Source organism: Callithrix jacchus, chromosome 8 (genome assembly GCF_049354715.1).
Source record: "Callithrix jacchus isolate 240 chromosome 8, calJac240_pri, whole genome shotgun sequence".
NCBI classification, from domain to species: Eukaryota; Metazoa; Chordata; class Mammalia; order Primates; family Cebidae; genus Callithrix; species Callithrix jacchus.
This window is the reverse complement of record NC_133509.1, coordinates 108,489,663-108,512,028: the sequence shown is the minus strand read 5'-3', so window position 1 is coordinate 108,512,028 and position 22,366 is coordinate 108,489,663. Positions and strand designations below refer to the sequence as shown.

General features: G+C 46.1%; 2 protein-coding genes across 19 annotated transcripts in view; one reads left to right on the top strand and one right to left on the bottom strand.

Annotated features, from left to right (window-relative positions):
- Positions 1-22,366, top strand: part of HEATR4 (HEAT repeat containing 4) — a 55,054-nt gene that overhangs the window by 11,823 nt on the left and 20,865 nt on the right. For 15 of the 16 annotated variants that reach the window (XR_013521371.1, XR_013521370.1, XM_035260967.2 and 12 more), the window contains 8 exons: positions 4,218-5,164; positions 6,377-6,564; positions 7,906-8,043; positions 11,411-11,614; positions 14,122-14,265; positions 15,841-16,002; positions 18,400-18,560; positions 19,813-19,917. Coding sequence is in view for 14 of the 16 variants with exons in the window: in XM_078335364.1 (XP_078191490.1) it covers positions 4,218-5,164; positions 6,377-6,564; positions 7,906-8,043; positions 11,411-11,614; positions 14,122-14,265; positions 15,841-16,002; positions 18,400-18,560; positions 19,813-19,917 (2,049 nt within the window). In the remaining 2 variants the exon portion in view is untranslated. The remainder of the gene's footprint in view (positions 1-4,217; positions 5,165-6,376; positions 6,565-7,905; positions 8,044-11,410; positions 11,615-14,121; positions 14,266-15,840; positions 16,003-18,399; positions 18,561-19,812; positions 19,918-22,366) is intronic. The other variant, XM_078335367.1, reaches the window with a different exon arrangement.
- RIOX1 (ribosomal oxygenase 1) overlaps positions 1-22,366 on the bottom strand; it is a 46,917-nt gene that overhangs the window by 12,756 nt on the left and 11,795 nt on the right. The window contains exon 3 of one of the 3 annotated variants that reach the window (XM_078335371.1): positions 13,605-21,122. The exons of the other annotated variants lie outside the window; for them this stretch is intronic. The gene's annotated coding sequence lies outside the window, so the exon portion shown is untranslated. Of the gene's footprint in view, positions 1-13,604; positions 21,123-22,366 lie in introns of those variants that run through there. 3 annotated transcript variants of the gene reach the window in all.

Below are 22,366 nucleotides of genomic sequence, written 5' to 3'. Positions count from 1 at the left end.
TGGCCCCTGGGTCTTCAGCAGCTGCTGAGGGAACTCCTCTTAGCAAGAATCTTATAAGACAGGCCTGGTGACCACATCAGCTCCTCAAGCTTCTCCCCAGTGGGCAGCAGCAGCTTCTGCGGTGGCCTGGGTGCAGGCTATGGTGGGGCCAGCGGCAGGGGCATGGGAGGCATCACCGCCGTCACAGTCAACCAGAGCCTGATAAGCCCCTTAACCTGGAGGTGGAGCCCAACATCCAGGCCACACATTCCCAGGAGAAGAAACAGATCAAGATCCTTAACAACGACTTTGCCTCCTTCATCAACAAGGTAAGGTTCCTGGAACAGCAGAACAAGATGCTGGAGACCAAGTAGAGTCTACTGCAGCAGCAGGAGACAGCTTGGAGCAACATGGACAACATGTTAGAGAGCTACATCAACAATCTTGGGTGGCAGCTGGAGACTGGGCCAGGAGAAGCTGAAGCTGGAGGCAGAACTTGGCAACATGCAGGGGCTGATGGAGGACTTGAAGAGCAAGTATGAGGATGAGATCAATAAGCATACTGAGATGGAGAATGAGTTTGTCCTCATAAGACGGATGTGGATGAAGCTTAAACAAACAAGGTAGAGCTGGAATCTCTCCTGGAAGGACTGACTGATGAGATCAACTTCCTCAGGCAGCTATGTGAAGGGGAGATCCCAGAGATGTAGTCCCAGATCTCAGACACAGCTGTGGTGCTGTCCATGGACAACAGCCACTCCCAAAACATGGAAAGCATCATCGCTGAGGTCAAGGTACAATATGAGATCACCAACTGCAGGTGGGCTGAGGCTGAGAGTGTGTACCAGATCAAGTATGAGGAGCTACAAATGGTGACCAGGAAGAACGGGGATGACCTGCAGCGTACAAAGACTGAGATCTCTGAGATGAACCAGAACATCAGCCTGCTCAAGGCTGAGATTGAGGGCCTTAAAGGCCAGAGGGCTTCCCTGGAGGCTGCCATCACAAACACTGAGCAGTGCAGGGAGATGGCCGTTAAGGATGCCAATGCCAAGCTGTCCGAGCTGGAGGCTGCCCTGCAGTGGGCCAAGCAGGACATGACGCAGCAGCTGCGTGAGTACCATGAGCTGATGAACATCAAGTTGGCCCTGGACATTGAGATCGCCACCTACAGGAAGCTGCTGGAGGGCGAGGAGAGCCGGCTGGAGTCTGGGATGCAGAACATGAGTATCCATACAAAGGCCACCAGCAGCTATGCAGGTGGTCTGAGCTCTGCCTATGGGGACCTCACAAGCCCTGGCCTCAGCTACGGCCTGGGCTCCAGCTCCTTCAACCACACCAGCTCCATCAGGGCAGTGGTTGTGAAGAAGATTGAGACCCATGATGGGAGGCTGGTGTCTGAGTCCTCAGACATCCTGCCTAAGTGAATAGCTGCAGCAGCCCCTCCCAGCCTGCTTCTCCCGAGGCTGCCCCAGAGCCTGGGAGGGAGGCCCCTGTGCAAGGGAGCACGGGTAACAGGAGACCCACCTGAGGGTCAGCCCTAGCCCTCAGCCCACCCGCAGAGGAGTTTACTGCCTGGGGATCCTCCTTGCCCATGCCTCCGGCTGCAGAACAATTCAGTGGCTTTTTTGGTTTTTTGTCCAAAATAAAACCTCAGCTAGCTCTAAAAAGAAAGAAAGAAAGAAAACCAGGTACTACTGTCACTCACCTGATTTTCTGTTGCTTATGAAGATGCTTTTCTTTTTTTTTTTTTATTGTTTTAGATACAGGGTTTCACCATGTTGGCCATGCTGGTCTTGAACTGCTGACCTCTGAATCCACCTGTCTCAGCCTCCCAAAGTGCTGGGATTACAGGCATGGGGCCACTGCACCCAGCCCTCTTTTTTTTTTTTTTTTTTTTTAATAAGGGGTCGCACTCTGTTGCCCAGGCTGTAGTGCAGTGGCACCATTTCATCTCACTGCAATCTCCACTTCCCAGCTTCAAGCGATTCTCCTGCCTCAGCCTCCCGAGTAGCTGGGATTACAGGCCCCTGCCATCACACTCAGCTAATTTTTGTATTTTTAGTAGAGATGAGGTTTCTCCATGTTGGCCAGGCTGGTCTCGAACTCCCGACTTCAAGTGATTTGCCTGCCTGGGCCCCTCAAAGTACTGGTGACCATGAGTCACTGAGCCCAGCCTAAAGGTGCTTTTCTTGCAGGGACAGTTGTTCAGTTTGGTGTACCTGCATGGAGACAATTGCCGGAGGGTTCTGTCTGCCCATCTTGCTCCAGCCTTTCCATTTTCAACCAGTAAGAGTAGCCACTGTTTCAGGAAAAAAAATCATTTTGTGACCACCCTCTTTTTCCTTACTTTTCCCGTCTATTTAAATATCAAGTGCCATTGTAAAGACATTGCCTTCATGGTTGTGAAGAGATAAAGCAATTAAATTTAGCCTCATGTGCAAAAAGTCCTGGAGCGACAGCATGTTAATCATGTATCCCTTAATTTGAAGGAGGTTATTGATTCTGGTCTAATAGCAGATGAAAGTTGAGCCTTCACTGAGCACTGTGGCTCACACTTGTAATTCCAGCGCTTTGAGAGGCTGAGGCAGCTGGCCTGTCGACCCTGAGAGTTTGAGACCAGCCTGGGCAACATAGTGAGACCCCATCTCTCCCAAAAATAAACAGATAGCTGGGTGTGGTGGCGCATGCACCTGTAGTCCCAGATACTCTGGAGGATGAGGTGGGAGGATTACTTGAGCCCAGAAGGTTGAGCCTGCAGTGAGCTATGATCATGTCAGTGCTGCACTCCAGCCTGGGTGACAGAAGGAGACCCTGTCTCAAAACACACACACACACACACACACACACACACACAACCTTAACAGAAAGAAATACAACAAAGTAACTTTTACACATGGAAGACAGTAAGAGAAATCATGCCCTAGGGAGAGAGGTTGTGTGTGGGTTAAGGAGGAAAGAGAAGTCAGATCTGGTCTGTGGGGCACCTTGGACACAGAGCAGGAGTTGACACTAGCAGGATAGAAAGACATGGAATAATGGTCTCTCCTTCCTCCTTATGCATAAGGAGGCCTACCTGCTCCTGGGAGTGGCAAGGCCAACAAAGTGAGTGGTAAGGAGTGGCGCTTGAGCCAAGGCCAGTGTGGCACAGAGGTTAAGGAGGTTAAGTGCTCCAGGGTTGCGATCTAGCAGGCTAGGTTTGAAACCTGACTCCTCTGCTTATGGGCTATGTGATCTGAAGCAATTTACCTACCTCTCTGAACCTCAGCTTCTTCCAATAGGAAATGAAGATCATAATATCTTCCCTATGTAAAACCCACAGCAAGGTATTCCAAAACCATCATTATTAGGCCAAGGGAGTGCTTCAAAAGGAAAACAAAACAAAACCAACAACAAATCTAAGCATTTGTTATCTACAGTGTTTGCCATGCTAGCCACAATCTGGAAACAACCCATCCAATTAATTCAGGAGGAGTCAAAACCATTTACCTATTTGATAAAATACGTTACAGCTATTCAATAGTTTAATAATTAAAAACTATGTAGCAATAGATGTGCTGCATGACTCTGAAAGAAGAAACAGGAGACATGGTCACTGTGCAGTGGAGTTAGAATCTTTAACAATGTGAGCTGTCATAGGATCAACAGTTAAAGTAAGTGGTACAGATTAGGAGTGATTTATAAACTTGGGTATGATCTGGTGGCCTGGATAGGTCAAGAAAGAGCTATGGAACAGGACAGATTAAGCTGGGCCTGGAAACTGGATAGAATTTGTGTCAAGTATGAAAGCCTAATTCATGTAGAGGATACAGAAGGAAGCTCCATTATGTGGAGAGAGGATACTCAGAGAACAGGCAGGAGACTGGACTGGCTCAAGCAGAGGTTACATGCCAGGACAAAGACATAAACTGAGGCCAAAGTCATGGAGAACCCTGAATGCCATGCTGAATAGTCTGAACTTTATACCATAAGCCTTTTGAATGAAAGAAAGCAACATCTGAAGACAAACTGGAAGCACGGGATACTGCCGAAAAGTAGTCACCCCTCACATGGAGATGAGGGTCTGATACAAGAAATATTTAGAATGTTGCACCATTTTCTTCTTTTGCTCTAATTCATGTGTTTTTTCCCCACCCCCTTTCCATCTGTTTTTCACGTTATTCTCTTTCTGAACTGCTATGGGCTACCAATTTCTGCTGACCTAGAGCTCTCATCAGTTCCTCCCATTCCCTTAACAGGTGCCTGGCATCATCTCTAGGCCTTGCCTCTGGGCCAGGCAGTGTGGAAGGAAGCATTTGCTGGGAAGCAGTATGACCAGGACCCAGAAGGAAAAGACCTTTCTCCCTCATTGCTTCTATCAGTCACTGCCCCCACAGCTGGGATGGGGCATGACTCTAAACTACTCAAAACTGAAAGGCAAGGAGGAGTGTGCCTCTGTTGCCAGTGTGCCTCATGTTAGCTCACAGCACTGTCTACACCGCAAGAGCCAATACTTGAAAATGGCGGCTGCGAACCTCACCTTCTCTCAGGAGGTGGTGTTGCAGCGAGGGCTGCCCAGCATTCCTTACAGCCAGTACAGCTTTGACCACCTCTACAACACCGATGGCATCATCCACATTCCCCGGATCAGGAAGGCCCGGCCTCAGAAACCTGTTAGCTTCAAGTTCCTGGATTCCTCAAGTCCCTTAGCAGGAGACACCTCCCTGGCTGTGAAGACAGAAAGCTCTGCAAATCCCAAAAAGAAGCTGAAGAAATTAAAGCCAGCAGGCGCCGTCTGGGAATCACCCCGCCCTCTCATCCAGCATCCCTCCGTGCATCCAGATAATCTAGGTTGGCCACCTTCTCCAGATGTGAACCTGGAGGACAGAGAAGCCTGGCTTTCGCCTCCTGAGAAGGAGGCCAGAGCATGGGAGGACACTGTGCTGGAAAAGCTGAACAAGCGCACAGCCCGATGGATCCAGAACAAGCGTCCTCGAAGGCCTGGGGCATCCCCCAGCAAGTGGCAGAGCTTCCTGCACCAGCAGTATGACTGGAGTCACATCCGGGATGAGCTTACCTCCTCCAGCGACCTGGAGCTCCTGAAACAGCTGGAGGCAGAAGAGACAGCAGAGTTTGAGGATCAAGGTGTCATCCCGCCCCCACAGGAAAAGAAGAAGCCAGAACTGCTGCTTCCTGCTTACTACAGGTATACTGGCCAGGGCCCCAAGCACACCCTTGATAATCCCTGACTCCCTTTCAGGGACTGCCAGGTGGACTCACACTTCTGATTTTGGAATGCACTCTCCCATCAACCTCATGTTCTCCACCAGCAGCCTGCTCTCTGAGAGCTCTGCAAAGTAAGGTTCCTCAGTCTGCACTGCTGACATTCTGGGTTGGGTAATTTTTGTTGTGGGAGCTGCCCTATGCCTTATAGGATGCTAGCAACATCCCTGACTCATACCCACCAGAGCACAACCCCCTAGCTGTGATGACCAAAGATGTCTCAAACACTGCCAAGTGTCTCCAAGAGGGACAAAATCATTCCCAGCTGGGAACCACTGCTCTTAAAGGGATTGGTTCCCAACCTTCTCCAGCAGACTTAGCCATCAGACTGCTGGTCTAGTTACCATCCAGGTGCTCCCAGAAATGTATCCTTGGTGGAGTGAGGAAGGCAAGAACCTCATAGCGCTGAATGGCCCTGCCTCACTCTGAATAAGGAACCAGGGTGTCACTGACTCAGAAACTGACTAGCTGCAGGACAGAGAACCAGACAACCTGAGAGAAAAAGATGAGTACATGTTTCTCAGATTGCTTCCATCTAATTTATAGCTAGAGGGAAGATGAGCTATTACACTATCCCTGATTCCCAAGAGTGAACTAAAAATAAGTGGAAATCCATTTATTCATTTGTTAGACAAATATAAACTATGTTCTTGCTACTTTCCATGTACTCTGCAAAGTGCTGGAAATACAACGTAAAAGCGACAGACACAGACATGCACCTTTAAGGAGCTTACAGCCTGTCCACCAGGTGGATGGACATTAAATAAGCACACACAGAATAGACAGAGTGAGATGAGGTAGGAGGTGGGTTCCCTTCCCCAAGGCCATGCAGCCCCTAAGGGCACGAATGTTAAAAAAGGGTTATGCTGGAGCACAGCCATGCTGCCTGGTGGCTGCAGAAGGTGTGGATCCTTCAGTAGCTGGGCAGGGCAGCTGTAGACAGGCCCTTCTGGCAGCTCCACATTCAACTGGCACCATGGGGACAAGGCTAAGAGTTAAACATAGGTGTTCTGCAATGTTCATGTGGGTAGGAGCTGAGCTTAAAGAGGAAAGGAAATGAGCTGTGGATCTAATGGGAAGAGGGATCCACCTCCTACTCTTTTCCACTTTTCCCTCCTTTCTCACCCTTGCCAAGATTGCCCAGTTACTTCCCACAAGCAGAGACAGTCGAAATCATGCCCGGCAACAAGACCACTGAGGATATCCATGAAAAGATGAGCATCTCCCAGCCCCAAAACCAGAGCTATTTTCACCAGGTGAATCCGCAAGCTGGAAAGTTTGCCTACTCCACAGACAACACCTTTGAACAGGAGATTTACTTTGGTAATAGAGCTGGGCCCCTGTGGTAGGGGCAGAGAAGGTTACTGGGGGCTAGAAACAGTTGTGGGTATGGACAAGAGGCCCTGGATGACCCTGGTTTTCATGTTCATGACCCAGCACCCATACTAGCACAGGAATCGGGTTGGGAATGATATCTAATGGGGAGAACTGCTCTCTCTCCCTGCTTTCTCTGTCCCTCCATCTTATTGAAGAGGCAATGAAGGATGGAACTGTAAAGTAGGCAAGACTTTGGGAAAAACCAGTCTCTTCTCTGTCCACCCTTCTCCCTTCTCTCACTTTGAAATATTCTCCCACCAATGTGCTATGTTGGAAAAAATTAGGGCTTTGGAGTCAGGCATATTTGGGTTTAAATCCTGGCTCAGTATTTTTTAGTAACTTTAAGTAAATTATATAATCCCTCCCTCTGATCCATAAGTATCTTATTTGTGAAGTGATACTAACAAAAATGCACTTTGAGTAGATGAGAAAGCACCTGTAATGCTTCTTGCCCACTGTCTAAGGTGTTCAGTAAATGTTCACCACCTTCCCCTTCCCTTCTGCTGTCCTTTAGATGCCTGGGCTTCCAGGATACCTGATCTAGGTCTTCGTATTCCAAGCTGTTTCTTCTTCCCAAGCCCCATCTTGTTCCTAAACTGCTGCAGCTGAAAAGCTTCTCAAAGGGTTTAACAAAATTACTCTAAGGATTCATGACTCATGGAATCAATAAGGTGCCTCTTTTTTAGTATCTAGCTTTTCGTAAGGGATAAGGCCTCTAAGTGGTTATATAGGTTCTTTTCTTTTTTTTGAAACAGGGTTTCACTGCCATTGCCTACGCTGGAGTGCAGTGGTGCTATCTTCACTGCAACCGCCACCTCCTAGGCTCAATAGATACTCCTGCCTCAGCCTCCTGAGTAGTTGCACCCAGCTAATTTTTGTAGTTTTTGTAGAGACAGGGTCTCACAATGTTGCCCAGGCTGGTCTCAAACTCCTGACCACAAGTGATCCACCCACCTCGGCATCCCAAAGTGCTGAGATTACAGGTGTGAGCCACGGCACCTGGCCATGGGTTCTGCCTTAGGAAAGAAAGCACCATCCTTGGCTCCCAGACCTCTAATGAGGCGACTAGCTATGACATTTTTTTTTCCCACAGACACTACAGTGACTTATCACTGTGATATTTCTAAGCAATGGTCACCTTCAAAGGATGCCCCAGAGTATGTTAGTCATGGATCCTAGGGGCTTGGATTAGGGTAAAAGGAAGTTGGGTCTGATCCTGGTGATTGGGAACCCAGGAAGAAAGGAAAGAGGGAGGTTATAGGGAACTCACTGTTTCTTTGTTCACAGATGAAGTCCGGATCAACCACCAGATTGGTGAAAAGAGAGACCAGATTCTCTTGGAAAACCTAAGTTATAACAAGCAGCTATCTAAGGTCTTCCCTGAAACTCCAGAAAAATGGAGTGCCCAGGCAATTCCTGAAACACGTAAGGAGGAAGCTGATAATGGGGAAGGCAGGGGTTAAAAATGGGAATGTGGCTACTTCCCATCATTACCCCCCATTCATGTGCTAGCGCTCCCAGTTCATGGACTGAGGCATTAGCATCTAGGCAATCCCCTTTCTACCTACCAAAAATAATCTCACAATATTATAAAATACTAACTGTAACTAGGAAGAGCCTCACAGGAACATACATTCAGTTGAGACCTGATATAACTTAGGTATAACTAAGTGCTTTAGGGCCAATAGTTACCAACAAGGCAGCTCCTATTTCAATGCTAATAATAGGGGAAGTGCATCAAATTCCTGACCTAGCATTCTGCCCTTTTCCCTTGGGCTGGCTCTACTCTCCCACTCCACAGGCAGCCCACCTATATGTGAACTTTCACAAGGTCATCATTGTTCACTCTGTAAGACAGAGAGGGGAGGTAGCCAAGAAATTAGTTTATGAAACAAAATGTGCATATCCTCCAGGAGACTCCATTTACCATGACACCATTCCTATATACCAAGCATAGGCCAAGCATGGTACAAGGCCAGCACTTTGGAAGGTCAAGACAAGTAGATCACTTGAGCCCAGGAGTTTGAGACCAGCCTGGGCAACATGGCAAAACTCTCTCTGTACTAAAAATACAAAAAATAAGCCAGGTGTGGTGATGCACGCTTGTAGTCCCAGCTACTTGGAGGTCTGAGGTAGGAGGATCACCTGAGTCTGGGATATCGAGGGTGCAATGAGCGCTGATCATGCCACTGCACTCCAGCCTGAGTGACAGACTGAGACCCTATCTCAAAAAAAAAGAAAAGAAAATGAAAGAGTTCTTTTTTTGTTTGTTTTTGGAGACAGGGTCTTGCTTAGTAGCCCAGGCTATAGTGCAGTGATATGATTATGGCTCATTGCAGCTTCAACCTCCCAAGCTCAAGCAGTCCTTCCACCTCGGCTTCTCAAATACCTAGGGTCACAGGTGTGCACCCCACACCCAGCTAATTTTTAACTTTTTAAAGATAGGATCTCACTAAGTTGCCCAGGCTGGTCTTGAACTCCTGGCCTCAAGGGATCCTCCCACCTCAGCCTCACAAAGTGCTGGGATTATAGGTATGAGCCACCGTGCTCCGCCAAGAGTCATTACTTTGTGTGTTCCCTTTAGAGTGGCAGTGCCCAACCTTTTTGGCACCAGGGACCAGTTTCGTGGAAGACAATTTTCCCACAGACCAGTTGGGTGGGGATGGTTTCAGGATGAAACTGTTCCATCTCAGATCATTGGGCATTAGATTCTCATAAGGAGTGTGCAACCTAGATCCCTCACATGTGCAGTTCACAATAGGATTCACGCTCCTGTGTGAATCTAATGCCACTGATGATCTGACAGGAGGCAGAGCTCAGCAGTAATGCTTGCCTGCCCACCACTCACCTCCTGCTGTGGTGGCCTGGTTCCTAACAGGCCATGAACTGGTACAGGCCTATGACCTGAGGGTTAGGGACCCCTGCTTTAGATGACTGTTGATATGGAAGTTGGCTAGTGGATGTGTTTCTATCCATCTATAACCCTAAGGATTGGAACTAAAGTAAATGTGGCAGTTGTATTTTTTATTCCTATGGGGTTAAATACCAGAGATCTAAGACTTTCTCACCACAAGTCCATTTTAACTCCTTGAGCAGAGGCATATAGGAGAAATGGGGTTAATTCAGCGAACTCTCACCTCTTCAAGAGAGAGAAGTCAGGGAGGGTCACAAGGCAAAGTGTGAGCTGGCCTGTTAGAGGTGGTTCCACAGCTCCCAGTTGCACACACCCTATCCTGCAAAAGAGGGAGGACTCAGCAGAGTAGCTGAGTCCCCCAGCATGTCCAAGCTGGTGGGACCATTTGGAAGAGATGCAATGTATGGGCATCTGTGCTAAACTTCTCTGGAGTCTCACAGGACTCTTTTCTATTTTCTTGAGATGGAGTCTTGCTCTTTCACTCAGGTTGGAGTGCAAATGGCACAATCCCAACTCACTGCAACCTCCACCTCCCTGGTTCAAGCGCTTCTTCTGCTTCGGCCCAAGTGGTTGAGATTATAGGCGCCCACCACCAGGCCTGGAAAATTTTTGTATTTTTAGTAGAGATGGGGTTTCACCATGTTGCTAAGGCTGGTCTCAAACTCCTAACCTCAAGTGATCCACCCGCTTCAGCCTCCCAAAGTGCTGGGATTACAGGTGTGAGCCACCATGCCACGCCTCACAGGACTCTTTTTGTGTTATGTTTTCCTTGCTCAAAGGAAAGAACTGATTCAGAGCAAATCTGAAGATGTTAAGAGTTGGAATTAAATCTTGGAAAAAAACAGAAATGGCTGAGAGTGACTGATTAGAACATGAGACTAACAGGCGGTATAAATGATGAGTTTAGTATCTCTGGAAATGTTTTTATTATTTTCCCTTCCCCTTCTCCATACAGCTTTTGTTTTCTGAGAAAGAGGCTTTCTAAACTTGACACCATAAAAAACATTAAGTTCAGAAAACATAACAACTGTAGCTTTAAAATATAACTAGCCAGGCGCAGTGACTCATGCCTATAACCCCAGCACTTTGGGAGGCCAAGGTGGGTGGATCACTAAGTCAGGAGTTCAAGACCAGCCTGGCCAACATGGTGAAACCCCGTCTCTACTAAAAATACAAAAATTTTCCAGGCCTGGTGGTGGGCGCCTATAATCCCAACTACTTGGGCCGAAGCAGAAGAAGTGCTTGAACCAGGGAGGTGGAGGCTGCAGTGAGTTGGGATTGCGCCATTGCACTCCAGCCTGCGTGACAGTGTGAGACTAGGTTTCTAAATAAATAAATAACGATATCTAATATTTTTGGTTTCTTCTGTTCTCAAATTTGTTGTCGTGAGGAAAAACTCAGAGATGTTAAAATCTTTAAAATTTCACATCTTTTAGCACCATTCCTCTCCCCAAATTAAAAACGTTAAAAGGAAAACTTAGTATGTTAGAAATTAATGGCCAATGACACTAAATTGCAACGTATCAAATACTGATGTTTATGAGCAAATCTCGTGTGTATAAATATAACTGTGTTCCTACAGATTTAGGTTCCTAAAGATAACCTTTAAAAGGTGTGCAGATATCTCACTTTCCCCCCACAAGTCTCTCGCCCCATCATCATGATAGCTTACCATGTGTGTGGTCAGGACTTTGCATAATTCCCTGTGTCCCACTCAGTTCCCTACATACTCGTGGGGGTTCTGTTCTCAAAAATTCACTCTTGAGGGTTTTGTTTTGCTTTGATATTAGGAATAGGAATGGGATGCAAGCTAGGGCCACTGCGTGGCAGGGCCTAGGGCAGTGGAGTGAGAAGACCTCACACTGCCATGATGCTCAGCTTGCAGACCTGTGCAAGGAGCCTTGTGTTGGACTGCTTTGCCTATCTCCACCAAGGATATGCTGCTGCAGGTGGGTGAGGAGGATGTGCCTATTAAGACCTGGAGATTGAAGAGGCAGGCACAATCACTGGAAGAGGATGTAACCTGGGAACTAACGGTCCTACGGAGGATGCTGCAGGAATGGAAGACTGCCTGGGCTCTGAGTGAGTGAAGGGAGGTCCTGAGATACTATATGTGTTTGTGAGAGGTGGTTCTGATCTTGGACTAGGCTTTCTCAGTTTTTGAAAATCCATCCCTCCTTTGTGAAATGTAAAAATCTGGTTGTCTCATTAAGGCTAGACTAGATAAGAGCCTTTGGGGGCCGGGCGTGGTGGCTCATGCCTGTAATCTCAGCACTTTGGGAGGCTGAGGTGGGTGGATCATAAGGTCAGGAGATCAAGATCAGCCTGGCCAATATGATGAAACTCTAATAAAAATACAAAAATTGCCGGCCGTGGTGGCTCAAGCCTGTAATCCCAGCACTTTGAGAGGCCGAGGCGGGTGGATCATGAGGTCAAGAGATCGAGACCATCCTGGTCAACATGGTGAAACCCCGTCTCTACTAAAAATACAAAAAAATTAGCTGGGCATGGTGGCGTGTGCCTGTAATCCCGGCTACTTGGGAGGCTGAGGCAGGAGAATTGCCTGAACCCAGGAGGCGGAGGTTGCGGTGAGCCGAGATCGCGCCATTATACTCCATCCTGGGTAACAAGAACGAAACTCTGTCTCAAAAAAAAAAAAAAATATATATATATATATATATATATACAAAAATTAGCTGGTTGTGGTGGCATGCACCTGTAGTCCCAGCTACTCAAGAGGCTGAGGCAGGAGAATTGCTTGAGCCTGGGAGGTGGTTGATCATGCCACTGCATTCTAGCCTGGGCAACAGAGCAAGACTCTGTCTCAAAAAAAAAAAAAGCCTTTCATATAGTGAATATTAGATGAAGTTTGGTTAACATATATCTGGGTGCTTTTTGCACGAGTGGGTATTACTTCAGTAATTTGTGGAAACTCATTACACTGAACACTCTTCAGAGGCAGGGACCCTATTCTTTTTTTTTTCACATGGAATTTTGCTCTGTTATCTAGGCTGGAGTGCAATGGCACTCTATCTTGGCTAACTGCAACCTCTACCTCCCAGGTTCAAGTGATTCTCCTACCTCAGCCTCCCGAGTAGCTGGGACTACATGCATGCACCACGTTGTCTGGCTAATTTTTGTGTTTTTAGTAGAGACAGGATCTCACCAGGTTGGCCAGACTGGTCTTAAACTCATGACTTCAGGTGATCCACCTGCCTCAGCCTCCCAAAGTGCTGGGACTGCAAGCATAAGCCACTGGACCCAGGCGATCCTATCTTATTAATTTCCAAATGTTATGCTCAGTAAATGATGCATGAAGGGAAGAACAAAATATGCTGCCCAACCATTGTCCATGTCGTAGTTGACTGCGGTATAAACAAACCCTCTCCAAAATTCATCTGTCGAGTTGGGGTTATTCTTTTTTTTTTTCCTGAGACAGAGTCTTGCTCTGTCACCCAGGCTGGAGTGCAATGGCACAATCTCAGCTCACTGCAACCTCCGCCTCCTAGGTTCAAGCAATTCTGCCTCCGTCTCCCAAGTAGGTAGGAGTACAGGCGCCCGCCACTGGGCCCAGCTAATTTTTGTATTTTTAGTAGAGATGGAGTTTCACCATGTTGGCCAGGCTGGTCTCAAACTCTTGACCTCGTCTTCTGCCCGCCTTGGCCTCCCAAGTGCTGGGATTACAGGTGTGAGCCACCGCACCCAGCCAAGGGTTGGGGCTATACTATACCTACTTTGCCTTCAAAGATATGAGAGTAGAAGTCTGAGTGCCTGGGGCAAAGTAATGGCCTGGCAAGGACTGTTGAAAGCTATGGTATTTGAGAACTCAATGCTGCTGGCTTTCAGAACATGATAGATAAGCTTAGTGCAGGAAAAGGAGAGGTGATCCACTAGGTAATCTGGATCAGAACAACAACAACAAAAACTGAAGGAAGCACCTACAGATAGTAGGAGCTTTGAAATAAAAGTCTGATACCTGCAAAAAGAATAGTTAGCAACTAAAATGAGGAAGATGTTGAAAGCCAAATGGAAGTACCCTCAAAGACAAAGAACCTAATGAAAACCACAATAATGAACATTTATTGAACTTTTATTATCTTGCCAGGCATTTTGCTAAACACTCTGTCTAGCTGACTCATTTAACACTAAGATTAACTCGATATGTGGGTTCTCTCTAGTATTATGCCTGTATTACAAATAAGAAATCTCAGGCTCAGAGAGGTTAAGTAATTTATCAATGGTCACACAGCTAATAATTGTGAACCCAAACCAGGTATGTTTGAAAACAAAGTACCCTTAACTACTTTGTTTTATGGTCGCTTTCATTTTCCAGATGGTTACAACAAAAAGTTATTTAAGGAAAGAGATAGATGGGATTGGGAGGTTTTGTCTGGGAACTTACCCGAGAGGGTACATGGATCATCAGAGAATTAACTCTCTAAAGACCCCATCTCTGGGTCCTTTATTCTCTGAGCTAATGTTTTGCTTGAATTATTCTGGGTGAAGGCAGACTTCTTGTCACCTGCCTGCAGCACCGTATCTAACCCTAACCAGGTGGTTCTCTTCTCATTTCCCTCACTGTGGCTCAGTCATAGAGTGGCACCACGAGACAGTAGAGAACCTGCTTCGGAGCTTGGCAGACCTACATGACGACATTCGGATCCAAGCTATCACTACATGTGCCACAGCTGCTGTGGAACGGCCCAGGATTGCCACCAGCCAGAGGGACTCAGGTGAGAGCCAAAGCTGAACTGCTTGAGAACATAAGCAACTCATAAAGTCATGGAACATCTGAAGTGGTAAGGGCCTGGAGCTTATCTGAGATCATTTTACAAATGAGGAAACCAAGACTTAGAGACTGACCTATATATACATGCTTATAAGCAATAGGGATGAGATTAAAATTCCAGACTTCTAGTCCAGTAATTTTTGAACTACATTTAGTCACCTTTTGTTTGCTCAGTGGCCTGCAGGGAAGTTAACATTTGCCACCTTGAAGATCCCATTCTTTTTTTTTTTTTTGGTAGAGACTGTGTCTTCCTATGTTGACCAGGCTAGTCTTGAACTCCTGGCCTCAAGTGATCCTCCCACTTCAACCTCCCAGACTGCTGGGATTACAGGTGTGTGAGCCACTGTGCCCAGTCAAGATGCCTTTTTTTTTTGAGACAGTCTCTCACTGTCCAGGCTGGAGTGCAGTGGCCTGATATCAGCTCACTGCAATTTCCGCCTCCTGGGTTCAAGCAATTCTCCTGCCTTAGCCTCCCGAGTAGCTGGGACTACAGGCGTGCACCACCATGCCTGGCTAATTTTTTTGCAGTTTTACTGGAGACAGGATTTCATCATGTTGGCCAGGCTGCTCTCGAACTCCTGACCTCAAGTGATCTGCTCGCCTCAGCCTCCCAAAGTTCTGGGATTACAGGTGTGAGCCACCGCGCCCAACAAAATCTTAAAATATGAGTCACAGGCTCAGCTGGGCCACTTTCTGGGAAGTCAGTTAACTTCTCTGAGCTTCAAATTCCTTATCTATAAAATGAGGTAGACAAAGAGATTAGTAAGACCTTTCCCCTTCCTACTTGAGAATTCGAGCCCACCTATTCCCCTAAAAACCGTGTAAGAACTATCTTTATAGGCAACACTGGATATGATATAAACTCTGAACGATACATTACATTGGGACTGGGAACAGCTGTAAGTGAAATATAAATACTTGATAGGGACACCATAGTTTGGGCCTCCCTGGATGCTATAACTTAGGCAGGCCTTTTTTGGACCCTAGAATTGGACCATGACAGTCTAATGAACTTTAATGTTTAGTTGAACCACAAAAGACTCCCTGGTGAGCTCTGCAATGATACCTGCCTTGCCTAATTCAACCAAGGTTGGAAGACAGTGAGATAATCAACGTGAAACACTATATTATATAAGTAAATGGCAAAGCACTACATAAATATAATTGTTCTTAAAAATATAAAGGCTCCTGGGGCAAATTGGCAGCTTTTAATCACTAAAACTAATGATGTAGTTCACTGTAGCCTCATTGGAAATATTCTTCTTCAGCTTAAATATAGCTCTTTAGAGGACATATGATAAAGGATGGGAACTGGCATACCAGCACAGAGGTGAGCTTTAACCCTTTGAGCATAAAATCCTGCCCATCTCAAGGGCTCAGCAAAACTGTAATTATATTACATACCATTAAGCAACTGCAACTGGGACTGAGGTTGGCCACCACGTGGTTGTGGAAGGGAAGCTGTGTGTGAGAAAAGCAAAGGGGCTAGTACTATCTTACCTGGCTCTTTTGATCACAGGCAAGGCTATCCAGGACTTGCCAGAGGTTCTACTGCCTGCCCTAGAGGCTGCTCTTTGTGACAAGAATGCGAATGTGCGGATGGCAGCAGCAATATGCCAATATGCCAGACAGTCACATAATCCCCTTGCCCGGAACATCATGCAGACTGCCCTTCTGAAGGGTGAGTAACTCTGTTACTTCTGACCTGGAAATATGAGATAAAGAGACATCTCACTTTCAGCTTTCCCAGTCCTTTCCTCTCCACTATCATGCTCTGTGATGTCTGCTGTATTGGGTTTGGATTTCTGTTAGAATATCTGAAAATTAGGGCCAGACACTGTCGCTCACACCTGTAATCCCAGAACTTTGGGAGGTCAAGGCAAGAAGATCGCCTGAGCCTAGGAGTTCTAAAACAGCTTGGGCAACATAACAAGAGCACATCTCTATAAAAAAATTTAAAAATTAGAGGTGTGGTGGCGTGCTCCTGTAGACCCAGCTACGTGGGATGCTGAGGCAGGCCTACATATACATGCTTATCAGAGTTGGCTTGAGACCAGGGAGTTGAAGCTGCAGTAAGCCGTGACGGTGCCACTGCACTCCAACCTGGGTGACAGAGCAAGACCGTCTCTACAAAAAAGAAAAAAGAAAATTTGTTCTGCCTCCTATGTATTTTTAACAAAACAGGTACACTGCCACCAAGTGGTAGCTGGACTAATTTTTTTTTTTTTTTTGAGATGGAGTCTAGCTCTTGTTGCGCAGGCTGGACTGCAATGGCATGATCTCCGCTCACTACAACCTCCGCCTCCCGGGTTCAAGCGATTCTCCTGCCTCGGCCTTCCAAGTAGCTGGGATTACAGGCATGCACCACCATGCCTGGCTAATTTTATATTTTTAGTAGAGATGGGGTTTCTCCACATTGATCAGGCTGGTCTCGAACTCCTGACTTCAGGTGATCCGGGCCTCCCAAAGTGCTGGGATTATAGACGTGAGCCACTCCACCCAGCCTGGACTAAACTTTTAATAGATGCACTTGATTAGAGACCATGACTTCTTTCACATTTTCATTGAAAAGATGACATAACAATATTAAATACCTTTTTGTTCTGAGACGGAGTCTCGCTCTGTCACCCAGGCTGGAGTGCAGTGGCACGTTCTCGGCTCACTGCAACCTCTGCCTCCCAGGTTCAAGCAATTCTCCTGCCTCAGCCTTCTTAGCAGCTGGAACTACAGGTATATGCCACCATGCCTGACTAGTTTTTGGTATTTTTAGTAGAGACGAGGTTTTGCCGTATTAGCCATGATGGTCTTGATCTCCTGACCTCATGATCCACTCACCTCGGCCTCCCAAAGTGCTGGGATTACTGGCCTGAGCCACCATGCCAACCAGTACTCTTTGGAAATTTCAAAAAAAAAAAAACAACATTACCACCTGAACACACATCTTTCATTTCTTGCACATTAACTTCCAGGCCCTGTCCACATGTTGTTGGAGTTATATAACCAAAAAGGCTCTCAGATGATAGGCCTAGGGTGCCTAAGTGCTATCTCTAAGAGATAGGCTGTTCTTTGCCTTAACAAGGAAAACTCGCTGACTGGTTTGGCCTTCTGCACATAGATACTCAACAGTTTAATTCCTCTGTATTAAGAAAACCTCTCACCCCAGCCTTCCCAATCTTTAGGGTGAAAACAACTGCATCTCTCAGCTAGGCTAAAATGCCTTATGGCTCTGTTTCCTAACAGGAGCCATTAGGATTTAACTTTTCAGGTTGAGATTTTCAGTTTATATTTTAATTCTTGATATGATCTTTTTTTTTTTTTTTTTTCCAGACAGAGTTTCACTCTTGTTGCCCAGGCTGGAGTGCAATGGTGTGGTCTTAGCTCACTGCAACCTCTACCTCCCAGGTTCAAGCAATTCTCCTGCCTCAGCCTTCCAAATAGCTGGGATTACAGGAGTGTACCATCACGCCCAGCTAATTTTTGTATTTTTTGTAGAGACAGGGTTTTACCATGTTGGCCAGGCTGGTCTCGAATTCCTAACCTTAGGTGATCCACCTGCTATGGCCTCCCAGAGTGCTGGGATTATAGGCATGAGCCATTGTGCCCAGCCAATATAATTCTTCTAAATATGGTTTAAATAAGAAATTGTGTTGGGTGTGGTGGCTCACACCTATAATCCCAGTACTTTGGGAGGCCGAGTTGAGTGGATCACCTGAGGTCAGGAATTCAAGACCAGCCTGACCAACATAGTGAAACTCCATCTCTACTAAAAATACAAAAATTAGCCAGCCATGGTGGCGGGCACCTGTAATCCCAGCTACTTGGGAGGCTGAGGAGGGAGAATGCTTGAACCTGGGAGGCAGAGGTTGTAATGAGCTGAGATCACACCATTGCACTCCAGCCTGGGCAACAGAGGAAGACTCAGTCTCAAAAAATATATAAATAAGTAAATAAGAAACTGTATTTGTAGACCGAGTGGGGTATAAGGAAATGAGGTTCAGGTGGGTAGCGGCCTTGGGTATCAATCCAAAGGGGGAAAACACATCACCATTCTGAACTCTTTTTCACCCAACTGTGGCAGGTAACAGTGTGGATAGCTGGGCTGCAGCTCAGTGCTTGGCTCTGGAAGGTACTGCCACTTACCCTGTGATTAACAGGATCCTCCACCAGCTGTTTACAAAGAAGAATGAGGACACCAAGGAACAGTCTTATATCCTCCTGAGCCGTCTGAGTGAGAAGACAGTATGTGTTCATTACACATAGAAACAGTTTTTTAGGGTCAGAGAAACAGTTTGGGGAACAATTAGGTCTTTGAGGTCAGTGAATGTAAGCAATCTAAAATGCAACTGGGGCCAGGGGCAGTGGTTCACCCCTGTAATCCCAACACTTTGGGAGACCAAGGCAGATGGATCACTTGAGGCCAGGAGTTCAAGACCAGACTGACCAACATGGGTGAAACCCCATATCTACTAAAAATACAAAAGTTAGCCAGGTGCAGCGGCACACACCTGTAGTCCCAGCACTCAGGAGGGTGAGGCATGAGAATTGCCAGCAGTGAGCTGAGATCACGCTACTATATTCTAGCCTAGTAAATAGAGCAAGACTCTATCTCAAACAAATAAAATAAAACAAAGTAAAATGAAATAAAATAAAATACAGCTGGGCCGGGCACAGTGGCTCACACCTATAATCCCAGCACTTTGGGAGGCTAAGAGCATCTATTTAGTCCAGGAGTTCAAGACCAGCCTGGGCAATATAGTGAGACCCTGTCTCTACAAAAAGAGAAACAAAATTAGACAGGCATGGTAGTGTATGCTTGTAATCCTAGCTACTCAGGAGGCTGAGGTGGGAGGATCACTTGAGCCTGGCAGGTTTAAGGCTGCAGTGAGCTGAGATTGCACCACTGTAATGCCAGCCTGAGCGACAGAGTAAGACCCTGTCTCAAATAATTAGTTAATTAGTTAAATAAAATGCAGCTGGTTGGGTTGATGATCTCAAGCATAAGGTGGAATAAGCATGAGTAAACCTGGGTGTAGAGGTGTATACAAGGGGAAGTCACAACAGTTAGCTGAGAAAAAAGTGAGAATTGGGTTGCAAATTTTCTCTATTTGCATATGGAAGAAGAGTTGAGGCATGTAGAATTTGCTTCTGCTAGAAGTTTACCATTGTAAACTGCAGAGACCTATATTGTGGTCAGTTACTTTCAATAGCAATGTGAAAGTTACAAGATCGAGGCATATAAAAATCATCTAAGGGGTAAAAATATTTAAAGTCAGGAAACAAAGGTCTCAGTTTTCTGTTTAGATTTTTAAATTTGTATTTTGTTCCCTAATTTATGATCACAGAGTCAGCTTGCTGAGAAGGAAACATGCCCCATCTCTTGCAAACCCTGGTGACATTAATTATGCAGGATGCCATGTCAGAATGTAATTTCAAGGTTCTAGTATCTTTAACAGTGATTGTGAATATCCATACAAGTCTTCCATTTCCTCAGACGCTGATACACACCATGCTTGCTGTGGAGCTGAACAGCCGTCAATGGAAGAACCGGATTGTGGCCTGCCAGGCTTTCTCCCGGATCAGCGGAAATGTCTGCTTGGTAAACCTCTTTCTTTTCCTCCAGGACAGAAAACCTATGAGAGGCTGAGCTACAGAGGCCTTCTACTTTTTGCTGCTATCTAGTATCCCATACTTACCAAACAGATCTCTGTTCCCACATCACTACTTCTTACTTCTAGCCCAGAATTATCTTCAAATGCCAACACGTCTGTCTGTGAAGCCAGTGCTTCTCAATGTGGAAGTGGTCCACAAACTGTTGGTAACTGATCCACAATGAAACAGCATAAAAACTGACAGGAGTTTAGAAACTTTATAGTAATTTGACATTGCCTCAATATCAACAGACTTTACCAGTCAATGGCGCATTCCCCCCCGCAAATTGGTCCTTCATCAAAGACCATTCCAGAAGCACTGACTTAAACTACCCAAAAACCCATCTACACGAGTGTCTGTGCTGGTTCTCTGAGTGTTCAGCACACACATATAAAACATAGTCCCAGCTGGGCACAGTGGCTCACACCTGTAATCTCAGCATTTTGGGAGGCCGAGGCACGTAGATCACCTGAGGTGAGGAGTTTGAGACCAGCTTGGCCAACATGGTGAAACCCCATGTCTACTAAAATGCAAAAATTAGCCAGGTGTGGTGGCATGCACCTGTAATTCTAGCTACTCAGGAGGCTGAGACATGAGAATCGCTTGAATCCGGGAGGTGGAGGTTGCAGTGAGCCAGTATCACACCACTGCACTCCAGCCTGGACAACAGAGCGAGACTCCGTCTCAAAACAACAATGACAACAAAATACAAAGTCCCAGCTTTCACAAAATTAACACTATGGTAGGAACAACAAGACCAATATATACAGATGATTCAAGAACAAGCAATAAATATAAGGTACTCTTTTAAAACTTTTCAGAAAGAGAGAGATACGTATGGGTTAAACTTATTGGTTAAAGTTCTGTGAAGAAGTGCAGTGGCTCATGCTTGTAATCCCAGCACTCTGGGAGGCAAGGCAGGTGGATCGCTTGAGACCAGAAGTTCAAAACCAGCTTGGCCTTAATGGCAAAACCCTGTCTCTATTAAAAATACAAAAATTAGCTGGACATGGTGGTGCATGCCTGTAATCAATCCCAGCTACTCAGGAGGCTGAGGCATGAGAATCACTTGAACCTGGAAGGCGGAGGTGGAGGTTTCAGTGAGCCAATCCACCGCTGCATTTCAGCCTAGGTAAAAGAGGTAGACTCCATCTAAAAAAAAAAAAAAAAAAAAGAAAAAAAAGGTCTGTGAAGAAGTGTGGGGCTCAGCTAGAACTAAAGAGAGAATTCCAGGCAACACCTTCTTTTTGCCATTATTTCCCAATCATCTTCAGCTGTTCAAATGGGATCTTTCCCTTCTTCCTAGTGCTACTTCATGTTTTCCTTATAACAGTCAGTATCTCCAGAATAGCCCAAAAGATTGCCATTCCCATGATAAGTGAACACCCTCCACTCTGTAATCCTGACATTTTGATATGGGAAGTACAAAATCTGGCCACTCAGTACAGTAATCACATGAAAAGGTTTTGGACTTGAGTGAGTTCTGTCTCAAGTGCTATGTAGCACCCTGCTGCTAAAGTCCTGGACCAGCAGAGCAGGCGTCACCTAGGAGCTTATTAGAAATGCAAAAATCTCAACTTAGGCCAGCTCAGTCAGAATCCGCATTTTAACAATATAGTTTTAACAACATCCATTTGTACCTTTACCTCTTTGGAGCTTGTCACTTAGAATTGCCAACTAAAAGTAAAATGACATGCAGAGCTAGCAGGGGCTGAGGTGAAGATGATGAGGATCTCATGGCAGACTGCTGGAGCTCAGAAAGGCAGTGTGTCTGAGTCTTTTCACTCATTCAGTAAGCATGCAGTTTCTGACCACATCTGATGCACCAGGCACTATGTTACTGCTGGGGTTGCAAGGCTAAGTCTTCCCTTGGTAAATGTTATAAACAGCAAAAACAGAAGCAACTATAGGTGTTGTGGGGATTTCCTGTGCTTACAAGGGGCAAAGAAGACTTCACTAAGAAGATGTCTTTATTTTATTTTTATTTATTTATTTTTTGAGACAGAGTTTCGCTGTTGTTACCCAGGCTGGAGTGCAATGGCACAATCTCGGCTCACCGCAACCTCCGCCTTCTGGGTTTAAGTAATTCTCCTGCCTCAACCTCCCGAGTAGCTGGGACTACAGGCGCGCGCCACCATGCCCAGCTAATTTTTGTATTTTTAGTAGAGACGGGGTTTCACCTTGTTGACCAGGATGGTCACAATCTCTTGACCTTGTGATCCACCCACCTCGGCCTCCCAAAGTGCTGGGATTATAGGCATGAGCCACTGTGCCCAGCCCTTTATTTTATTTTTTAAAATTTTCAATAAAATTTCAGTGTGATAGTAAGGAGATGCTTTGGAGCTAAATACTAAAGGAAGAGTACAAAGACATCAAGTACCAGGTAGGAGTAGAGA